At 36.6% G+C, this 12,209-nt stretch overlaps 1 protein-coding gene across 9 annotated transcripts in view; it reads left to right on the top strand.

The window, feature by feature from the left end:
- The window catches only part of LOC143897781 (uncharacterized), an 80,500-nt gene that overhangs the window by 38,480 nt on the left and 29,811 nt on the right, over positions 1-12,209 (top strand). For all 9 annotated transcript variants that reach the window (XM_077406685.1, XM_077406687.1, XM_077406686.1 and 6 more), the window contains one exon: positions 2,054-2,113. In XM_077406685.1, the coding sequence (XP_077262811.1) occupies positions 2,054-2,113 (60 nt within the window). The remainder of the gene's footprint in view (positions 1-2,053; positions 2,114-12,209) is intronic.

The raw sequence follows: 12,209 nt of genomic DNA, 5'->3' as shown, positions 1-12,209 counted from the left end.
GCATGCGTTTATTTATTTCTCCTAATATCCCTTGTGCACTCTCGACGATGAAACTTCTCTCTTTGTTATCTCTTATCTAAATAATTTTAAAGATAACAAATTAAAAGGCAATGAATAGATTCGTTTAAGGAAGTTTAAGAAACTTTACAATTACATGTCAATCACAGTCTATACATAATATTGTTCTTTCTGTTGATATAAGATTTCATTGATTTTTTTTTCAAGATTCTTTTTCTGAGAAAACATTGTGATACATCATGGTGGCACTCGTAAAGCTGAGTTACTTAGAAAAGTCACGATTGTTTCTTCGATCGGTCTTTTCTGGGCGCAAATACTGGGGGAAACCTCCAGAGAGATATTGCTTACATCTACAAACGTATGGGTTGTCGTGGAACAGGTTGCGGGCTTAATGGGTCACCGAGCAAACGCTTGTTCTCCAATCACCGCGTGGGGATCGGATCGATCGTGCGAGTATACGCGTGTTCGCGCCTATCGAGTAAATAACAATCAGGAATAAATGGCGAAAAATTGCGTTGCCTCGTAATTGAATAAATTAAATTGTTCTGCACCGAGGGACGCGATTGTGTCGTTCGCGCGCGACGACTATTGTTCCTATACCATCTCGCGACATTTGGTTGCGCTCAGAGAGAAAAGTAAATATCAGCAACTAGAAAATTGAGGATAAATAGCACCTTAATTGTGTATTGTGAAGTTTCGGAAAGAAAAATGAACAAGCTGCATGAATCAACGAAACATGTTAAAGGAAATAGTCATGTAAAATAGTTCTATTATATTATTCCCAAGCAGAAGAAAGGATGCGGTGATGTCAATGTGACGTTAGAATGGCTCCAAAATAATTATTAAAAGCCACTTTCGTCACTTTGACATTATCATGACGTTATTGTAACTTTGTGTTCTGCTTGAGATTGATATACAAAAAATGTGTCGTAATATGTCATAATGCTATAATAACTAATTTCAAAAAAAACGTTTATCCGAGATAAATAAAATAAAAAATATTATATTATATTATAAGCTATTAAATTGAAGTTTATGACTATTTATTATAGTTATTTCATTATATCACTAAAATTAAATCATTATATACAACCAATGAAACGACATTCAGCTTGCTGTATAACTCTACCCAGATCTTGATCATTCTCTGTATTACCTTTCGTCTTCATAACTTTATAAAACGAGTTGCGGTATATAAACATAAACTTCAGTCGTGGCATTATAATTACCAGAACTTTTGTTATTTTGTCTTTCTCCGAACGATTGTCGCCCAGGTGGAAATGTGTTATAGTATTGTCAGAAATCTGAAATTGATATTATATAATGATTTTTTTTATACGTGATAGATTTTAAACGCAAGACGTTCTGATTTTTCTAAAGAAAAAATACCGATAAAGTCAAGTTTATCACATATCTTTGTAACTGGACCTCTAATTAAAATTCAAGACGAACTTGATCTAAAATTGATTAAAGAAACTAATTTTATTTTCATTTTACTATGTTAACTAAAAAAGTTGATCCATTTAGCTTCCACACAGAAGGGGTTTAGCGAAAAGTCCGTTTAACTGGTTATAACGCGAAAATTGTCGACGTCTCGCTCGTTGAAGAAAAGCTTTAAATTGACCAGAAGATTTGTCGCTGACAGCATCCGGTGATTTTGAGGCGCGCTGTACATAATATCGCAGCATTGAGACTGTCGTATAAGAATCAAATACGCACAAACAAGCCTAATTTCGCATTCATCTTTCTACCGGGGCCCGAGCCAGAGGTCACGTCGCATAAATTACTCCGGCAGTCAAAGGGTTAATTGTTGCGGGGCTGGCTACAGCTTAATGCTTATAGTTTAATGTCCGTCCGTCAACGTGGAAGGTCGCGATCGCCTCGAGGGCACGTAACTTTACGACGCGACCCGCATTAATAATCGCGTTTCCCCCTCGCTCTTCTCTGCCCCCCCCCGCCGCCCCCCGTCCCTGCGTCCCTCTAAAACGGCCGTGCGCGTCCCGATCTCACTCTGCTCTTTCCTTATCTGTTCCAGCACTTTCCACAGCCACCGAGGATGTCGGGGATGGGCCCCAAGGGCACGACAACGACACCGGTGAGTGATTTACGAGTTCTTTGAGAAAAGGGATCCCGCGTTCTTTAATTTCTCTCGTCTCCTTCACGCGGATTTGGAGTTGATCCCTGAAACTCCCGCGTGTCTTTCAAAATCGACCCTCCCTGGTCGCATATCGGCGTCGATCGGCGACCACAGAGCGCCGCGTCAATTCTGATCATTCGCATCCGATGACGAATTTACTCGGTATTCGCCATTCCACGTTTTTTTTTTCCAATCACGAAGACGCGGAAAAAAAGAGGGAGAAGAAAGCAAGGGATCGTGAGAGGTCGCGCGCTAGAACTGTGGGAATTCGTGAGGAGACATTTCGTCAGCCATGCTCGTCGGGATTTGGTCCAGGGTCGACTGGTCCAGTTTCCGAGTGAGCGGCGGAGATTGATGCTAAAATATTAACACGCGCGTGACCCACCGATTGATGCACTCGCGGCCTGCCGAGCGCCCGCGACCGCCGTGTTCGCCGATTGAATTCGCGATTAGCTTTACCGCGCTGGCACGACGGCTCGGTATGCTCGATCAACCGATAATCCAAATACCGGCACGACCGCACGGGAGACCCAGGTCTGATGAAACGTTATTTTTGCAGCGCGAACGTGTCGCGGAGAAAATTCTAAGTCATTGTTACAACTCACGGCGATGAGCGATTAATTGGCGCGGCGCCCGGGTCTCGGAAGGTAATTCGTTTCCGAGAACGCGCGAACGCCTGTCTCCGATCTATCGCGTAATAATATAAAGATCGGATCCCAAGTACAGTTTTATATTTTGCTTGCGACAGACCAGCTGTCATAGTAATGGCCGATGCATATGCGCGCATATATATATATGCACATATGCAGCTGATGCAGGTTTTTGCGTTGTCGCTCGACCGAGTGAGTCACGCCGAATACTACATAGGGAACTGATTTCTCGGATCATCAAATAAAGAAAAGTTTATATAAGCGTATATGGTCGATGTTATGTAAAGACAACTTAATCTATCGAACGGAGCTTTTGATGCGTCAAGCTCTTTAAAGTCCCCCCTCGGGGAGGGGAATAAATTAAGAATAATTTAAACGCAGATTCTAAATTGTTAATAAATTTTTTTTTAATAAAATTTAACATAACGCGAAGGTTGCATATATAATTAACTTTTTTGTGCTTTAATCTTCTATACTTATCTTCTGGATTGTCACCCACATTGGATTACGACGTCAGAAATGAATAAATAAACGCGGCGAATCTCTCTCGTTTAACTTATGTCCATACAGACGACTCTTAATGAAACTGCTTTATTGCGGATAAAACAAGAAATATGCCGTAGACTGTGTTATCAGATCCGACATATCTGTTGAAATAATCCTCAGAGTCACATCTAGGTTTACTAGACGAAAACTCGTATTTAGCAACGACTTGTATTTAAGGGGATGCTGGAGCCGTCTGTTTTACCGGCATTTTTTGTCGTCACGTAGCGTTGTATTAATTTGACAGAATTAAAAATCCTTCTCCAGAATTGCAGTACGTACATTAATGATTCGGGGGAACTCCGATTTTATATAGAAAACGAGAAAAAATTACGGAAGTACAGATTTCCTTATCCTACTTCTATCCCAATATGGCGTCTCGAGTTACGGCGAGCTGCAGTCAGCTCGTCACAAGATGTATTTCATATAAGAGATATACCATTGGTACGAACGCGAAAACAAGTTCCCCCGAATTGCACAACAAGAAAAAGATCGATAAACCCTCCAAATCAAGATTTGGAAGCGTAATATAAAAGTATAATGTCGATGTGCATCGGGCGTATGTGTGCGTGCAATGTAGCGTGCTATCCTTGTCTATATCTTTGTCTATACAAGGACAGATATAGTCGATAACATAGAAAATGGTAATTTTGTCGGTTATACAGACGGCTCCAGCATCGCACCTTAATCATTTTACACGCATTGTTAAATTAATAGATACTCGAATTCAATGACACGTTTTATAAGCCAGCCCAGCGAGAAATGGTTTATATCAACGCAGATATAATTATTTTCTAAATTTTAAAATAACATTAATATTATGCAGCGCTTATAATTGCATTTACCATTAATTTCACTGAAATTTTGTAAAAGATATCATATGTAAATCTAACTTGAATTTGTGACAAAATTACAGTGATAATTTTATGTAAGATTGCAATATGAAAAAAATTTAGAGAATCAAAATGTATATCATCGAAATATACATATATCAAGTTGCATGGCATATAAAATCATAAATAAAGCTCCAGGTTTTAAAACGAATTTTAAGCAATATTAATAATTTTTATTCAAATTTTTTGAAATAATTTTTTCACTGTTTCTGTAATGCGTCTAGAAATGAATATTTATTTTTATTAAATTTGATAACGAAAAAACGCGCGTTATAAAATTACAATCTTGACGCCCTCTAGCGGAGCATTCAAGTATCAACTCTGTAAATCTGACGAGTATACTGTAGGTAAAGTAGGGATTATTTTTAGCCGGTAACGTAACTTCCTAGTTACCGACTTACGTTATATCTGCTGTTTAACAACCATTGATCACATCGCATTCTATGTATAGTTATCAGACGTAATATTATTGATATTATTTTCTTAACCGATAATATCGATATCGATTTCAATTATCATTTGTAGCACATTAGTGATCCTGTCATGAAGCAAATTTTTTTAACTCTCACGTTTATTTCTACCAATGTAGATTAATCTCGATTTAACTTACTATTACTTTAACATATTATTTTTCCCCTCTTCTTACTCATATTATTTTATTAAATTAATAAAAACTGTGGTTATATTTACGATATTAATTTTAACAACGATCTATTAAAACGTATTAAAGACCACCATATGTAAACTTTTCCAACTGTCAACAGAAATCTGACGATAGAAAATAATTAAAGAGCATATTCCGTTAAATTGCGATATAAATATTTGAACAGTGAGCCCGTGCCAATTACAGTTAGGTATGTAGCACTATTAAATTCATAGTTTATCCAGATGTTTTATAGACAAACATACATATTTTTACGACGTAATAGCATTATATATTACTGCAAAATAACATTTTTTTATAGTTGTGACCTGTATGAATAATCAGACGCAAATGATAACTGTGGAAATGCAGCTTTTCAATAAATATTGTGGCATTGTAAATGTTCGTACATATCTAAGAGGCACCTGAACAATAATATATAATGAGATTAATGTATTATAGGCTAACCATCCAACACCGACAGTCAGACAAACTACTGTGTATTTAAATATGTACATATATTATATAGTGATTATATCATTTTCTATTTATAAAATGACGTAATGTAATATCACTATCGTGCAACAAAAAAGCAATTGCTGCGCAATTAAAAACTGTGCAAATCAGATATCAGATCTATCAAGCCGATACGTCCAGACTTGAGAGCAATACGCGTGTCGCAATATCATATAAGATTCTAATCTTACGAATTAGTCAAGCTTGAGAAGAATTAACTTCGTCAGATGCTAAAGATATCCCGAAAAAATTTACAATTATCTTTGACAAATTATTATCAGTAGCATTTGCGCGACACATTGTGTACAACATCTATATACGCGGTGCTTATATACCCAGAACCCTCAAAATGGAACAAAGAGTGTCTGCTTTTTCTGTGTTTCTTGTGCGACGTTTCCGACTCGTTTTTTAAATTGACTGATATAAATTGTCTTCAGGGTAACAGACATTTTTATGAGAGATCAGAATTTGGAATACTTTAAGCTCACCATCAAGTACCTGATAGGTTCTCTATTACTAAAGTATCTATCTATGCGGAAGGGTTGAATACATTGATCCAATTCAATTTCTCAAGTATTTGGGGGAACTGCGTTGTGCTTAATCTTCGACATGTCATGCTCTTTTCGAAAACGCCTATATGAAAAATGTCGAAACACTTGTGACGTCTGGCGCGTCGCAATACCGTTATCCGTGCGAGACGCTACGTAATATTAAAGAGCGTAAAATAAAATGTAATATTGCCCTATGTAGACTAAACTTTATTAACCGGGAATAGTTACCTATAGTTTTTCTTTGCATAAACGATCATCTGGGACGTTTTTACGCTCCAATTAAAAGTCATTATTATTATTATTAACTACATATGGTAGTATATTATTGATTGTTTTACAATTTATTCGTGTTTGGGATTAGCATATAGATTTATTCAGTATTTTATTAAAAACGTAGGTATATAATAGATTTTTAATGAATGAAGAAGACTGTAACTGACTGACCTTCATTTTTTCGCTGCCTGAGGTGTAAAAATCACCCTACTTTCGACTAACAAGAAACTCGAGAGGGATCTTTGCTTTCAAGAAGAATGGAACGTTTCCGTAAAATGGTTATTACGGGCTGAGGGGTTTCTCGTACAATGCTATTTTCTACAGCCGGAAGGACAATTGAACGGCAATCAGACAAGGCTGAACAGATATAAGATTAAGGATTCTGGCTTGGAATCAGGAATTTAATTCAGGAATTTTCCTAATGGCATTGTCGTTATGAACTATTTTCTATCTATAGAAGATCTTGGGAAACATGAAAGATTTTCAATTCAAAATAAATTGAAGATAACTTACAATTAGTGAGATTAATTAAATTTTAGGTAATTTTGTGAGAGTACTTAAATTTTGTAATAAACTGTTAATGGCGCGGCATATGGGGTAAGGTTTGAAGGTTACTGTAAAGGTTGAAGCGAAGCATAAGATTCGAAGATGAAAAATTGCAGTAACGATACTCGCGCATCCTTAACCAGGACTACAGCATGCCGATTGTCCGTTCTATTAACGTGAACCGCCTCCCACGGATCAATTGTCGCTTAACCTCCGCTCTCGTCGAGACGAGACATCATAGAGACGCGGACAATAAACGCCAGCTGCGCTTCCCGGGTGCCACGTGACGGTCACACTGATGTCTTTGGCAGTTGAGAGTGGCACACCATTTTTCGACGCCACTTTCGCGGATTTGTTATTCGCGCACTCGTGTTTTGGCACCCGTCTCAGAATTACACAATTGCGCCGTCTCTATATGTGACGAACGCACAATACTATAATAGCGAAACCACTGCCAAGGGAACGGGCTTGGAAAAATTAGCGGGGAAACAAGACCCTGTTGAGCTTGACTCTAGTCTGGCACTGTAAAATATATATTATACTGATTATACATAAAAATAATACATTATAAACCTGAAATATCAAAATATACTATTTATTGCTATAAAAATGAGTAATTAATTGTATACGTTTTTACCATCACATTAATAGTTATTGCATTAATAAAGGTACATGACACATTATAGAAGATACACATCGTAAAAATTATTACGGAGATATTTTAAGGATTGTTACAGAAGCGTAGTGAATCATTGCAGAAGATACACATCGTAAAAGATATATTATGTAGGCATTTTAAGGGGTTACAGGAGCGTATAGTGAATCACTGTAGAAGATACACATTGTAGAAGAGATACACATCGTAAAAAATATTACGTAGGTATTTTAAGGAGTTACAGGAGCGTAGCAAATCTAAAAATACTTTTAATATTAAAGACACGATATAAAATTTTTATTTAAAGACACAGACAAATAGTGCTTTTTTTTTAGAAAAATATACTTTTAATAGAGATGATAAACGAAAGATGCAAAATTGTAACAAAAAAAACTGAAATAATGAAACAAATTGCGTCCCGAATAATCATTGCACCGTGCGTGCGCTTGCACGATGGTTACGATTTTAGCTTCGGTAAATTATCTGAAATGGTCTTAATGGTCTCTCGGTCTCTGTTTATGTGGAAATGATTTCCCGTTAGAAACATTTATTGTTGCCCAATAATTTCGTAGTAATTATGTTGAAAACATCGCGTAAAACGGTGTTTCATTAAAGATCTATCGTGCAAATAATCATGTTCTCCCGTCAAGCTCGATCGCAGTCTGCATTGTCCTTCTCTCTTTGCCGCGCGCGCGCGCGTTTCTTCAATATTTGCTCAAGTCACATGTAATTAACAATCCGACACATCGGGAATCGCCGAAGAATTATTATACATAGGTATATCGATATTAGTCACGTATTCGACGGCATGGCATTTGCGTCATTGCCGAATCACGTGCGCGCGTTAATGCAAATTCGATCGCTCGTTAATTTAAAGAAAAGGAAAGAAAATGTCAATTACACGATCGACGATTACAAATCGCTGCGTAAATATTTATGCTATGTCGCCAATTAATCGCTGTTAATTATCACCGTAGCAAAGTAAACGTTGATGTCTTTACGCGCTAGTTGTGCCGAAAAGTTATTCAGTCGTTTTTGAAAGCGAATAATTTATTCGTAACTGTTATGCTCGGGCCGTGAGATTTATCTGCTCACGCATCCCAATTTATCAAAAAGGACACACACTATTAATAAAAAAAATCATTAATATTTCATTTTTATCAATAAGAAGATATTGACATATTAAAAAAACGAGGAACGAAGTTCTTGACCAGTCTAATATTATTACCAAAACTAATATATTTTAGATTCGTGTTATTTTTTTTTTTTAGTTAGTTACGTGCAGAAATATCCGTCATTTTCGTAAAGAAATGTCACTTCTTAAAGATACGAGAAGCTTGTCGTAATTTAATTCATCTAACGGGATTTGCTTGTTTATTCTTTTAACAACTCGAACGAAATATAACTCTACTATTGTAATACAAGGTGCTCGAAAAGTTCCCGCATGCTTTTTGGTGAATATTAGGACGAATTTCAAACTGAAGGCTTAATATAATTTTAAATTATATATTCGTTAAATTATAAATTCATTATTCTGTAGAATACGCAGAACTTTTGAGATATCTTTAAAATTAAATCGTTGCGTCAATGAGATTAAATATGATGAGAGATTTCCAGGAAAAATTTTCAAAAAAACATCATATAATCTTCCGATTTAATATACTGCATTTCATATAAATAACACATATACATATACATACATAAAATAAAAAATTGGTTTAAAATTCAATATTGTGTAGCATACGCAGGACTTTCGAGATACCTTACATGTTAAAATGTATTCTTAGATCAGTCATACACAAACATTTGACATTTGAAAGTCATATAGGCATCAGGTGAAACATTCGCCGAGGCGTTAATCGTGCATTGTATTCTTAGCGACACCGGGTGATCGTAAAGTGTTCGCCATCTAATCCGCGTCTGCTCGTCGAATTCGATGATCAAGCGCTACAACGAGATGATAGGGCCCGATATAACGGACTTGAGCGGGAAGGGAGGGAAGAGAGAGAGAGAGCAGAGGGGGTGTGCACGTGGTGCACGCGCGCGCCACGTGCGCTCCCGCGCGCCGCGCCGCGGGGAGTTCAGGTTCAGGTTTCATGCACGTTCGATAGTCGTGGCTCTTTTTTGCGCGCCTCGAAAGGATGTGACGCGTGTAATTGGCTCTAATTGGTTTACCAATTGCCGCGGGGCCAATTGGCCGATTGGAAAGCCGGTCTATTAGATCCCGAGAGCGTCGCAACTGTTTGCGCAAACAATGGATCGCGCGAATGAAAGCGAGGCAAAGTGCCTGTCGCAAAAGTTTAAGACCTTTGTTCTACGCCTACAGGGTGACTCTGAACTACCGGCGTGGTCGAGCAAGAGTCTAAAATGAGCGAATACGCGCTTTGCGAACATATTCTTCAACTAACTTGCAGTCGATCGATCATGATGTAACACACATGTAACGATTATGATAATATTCGTTTTCTAGATAACATTACTTTGGGGAATTATTTTTGTTCCTTTTTTTTTTTTTGTAAAAACCATTCATCGAGAAACACATATTTCTGATTTTCTAATTAAATCGATTATTTCAAATAATAATTCTGTTAAATAATGCAAAACTGAGAAATAAGATTTTTAATAAGAATTTAATCTTATTGCGATATAATCGAAGAATGAGGTTTTATATTGCTATATCTATACTATTTACACAATTCCGTGAAATCTCGTCAAGACATACGATTCACTCAACCCTCGTGTGAACTCGTGAACGGTGACATAAGGTATATAGTATATATACGGATATTCAGATCGGGATATCTAATCTTCGAAGCGACTCGGCGGAAACCATAACGGTTGTGACCTCGGAGCGCCTAGCAACCGGTCGCCTGTAATATATGGGTAATGTCCTCTCGAGAGATGTGATCCTTATACATCCATGGGACGTCGAGGTGCACAACCTCGCGTGAAGTATATTGTCTGAAGCGAGTATAGATGACCGTTAAAAAAGAAGAATGTTAACAGCCTCAGAGAGGCGACTAATGAGCCGAGGAAGAATTCCTGAGACGGAATCCCAAGTACACATATAACATATTCAGGACGTTAACTCATATCTCGTTCATTTGCTCACATTTAACATATAACTTAAAAAAGTTTTCCCGAAAATGACTTTGAATATTTCGTATCATTAAATATCCAATATGTATGTACAAAGATAAATGGTAGATTGCGCGTTCGCTGTTTTTTATTTAATTTTTTTATTTCTGAAATTAATTAATACGTAGGTATATAATCTGCGGAGTCGTCCGCGCAAAGCGAGTATTTCCCAATTGCTTCGAGACGCGGTGTAATATTTCGAACCCGTATACGTGCCTGGAGGTAATGAAACTTCGAATTTAAACGTGCATGCTGTAACGCGAGACGCGTGCAACCGCCGCGCGTGCAGCGTCGATGTACCGCGTGCGCTGTCTACCTGGCTGCTGTTTTTTTTTTTTTTTTTTTTTTAGAACTACGTCTTTGTCGACATTAAGTTGGGGGTAACATTGGGAGCATAGATGCAACGAAAACATGTCACACTTTGATTAGTTTATATCTTCGAAACTAATAATCGTAGAGTAATGATTAATACGTCATTAGATAGCTTATATAGTCCCATTTCCTCTCAAAAGTTTCAAAAGCCAAACAATTATAAGCAAATAATTATGCTCAAGTCTCAACCACTTTCAATAATTCTTCTTTTTTGGCAATTTAATTATTAATTATTGGCAACTTTTCTAATTCTATTATATTCTTCAGTCTTTTCTACCCCTATTTTACATGTAATACTTTAAGATTTGGTTGATTAGACTCAGCTTTATTTAGGCTTTTATGTATGTACATATTCCTAGCAAATTCTAACGTATGTAACTCAAAAACTAATCAATTAAATAGAATTATATATGAAATAGGGATAAAATAGACTGAAGAATATAATAGAATTCGAAAAAAATTGCCAATATAATAAAAAAAAGTGTGCAAATTAGAAATTTGCACATTTTTTTCGCTCATGTATAACTCAAGAACTAATCGACCAAATTTTAAAGAATTATATATGAAATAGGGGTAGAAAAGATTGAAGAACATAATAGAAAAAAAATTGCTAATATAATAAAAATCAAACGAGCACAGTAACAACTGTGCCGCAATCAACAACGTAGAACTACGCTCACTGTCACTAGTTCATGTTAAAGTATTCAGCGAAGGACAGTTGACGTTTTTTTTTTTTTTTTTTTTTTTTTTTTGCAGCTTAGACGCGCTCGCAGAAAAGTACATCTTCGATATTCTGAAACGCGATAAAAACTTATGTCGCAATTAAAGCACAAAATTTTCGATCGTTAGATCCTATTGATGTACCTAAACAATAAATTAATATTTTTTGCGTAACTTTAACTTATTTTTACTTTTGAAATATTTTAGTTGAGATTTACCAAAATATTCAACGTGGAAAATAAAAAAAAACCGTATAAGAAATTCTTATCATCTGAAATTTATTTTGCATGAAATTGTGTGGTACTTATATTTATCTGCAAATTCGATATCCTTGAGATTAAAGTGTTTTATATATCACGACACGTGTATGTACATTTATCGCTCGAAACAATTTACATATTTAAACGTCGTACCGTGTGGTTTACAAAATTGACGAGTTCGCGGTTTCTCAACCGCACGCGCCGATGACGAGTTGCAAAAGCGTTGCAGGAATTGTTCGCGAAACCTTTAATGCGCCGCCATCGATAACTTCTACCTTGCCTACCGTTTAATTA

The sequence above is a fragment of the Temnothorax americanus genome, unplaced genomic scaffold (assembly GCF_048541705.1).
Source record: "Temnothorax americanus isolate GAGA-0224 unplaced genomic scaffold, ASM4854170v1 Scaffold21, whole genome shotgun sequence".
NCBI lineage: Eukaryota > Metazoa > Arthropoda > Insecta > Hymenoptera > Formicidae > Temnothorax > Temnothorax americanus.
The sequence above is the reverse complement of the archived record's forward strand: the minus strand, read 5'-3'. Positions and strand labels throughout refer to the sequence as shown.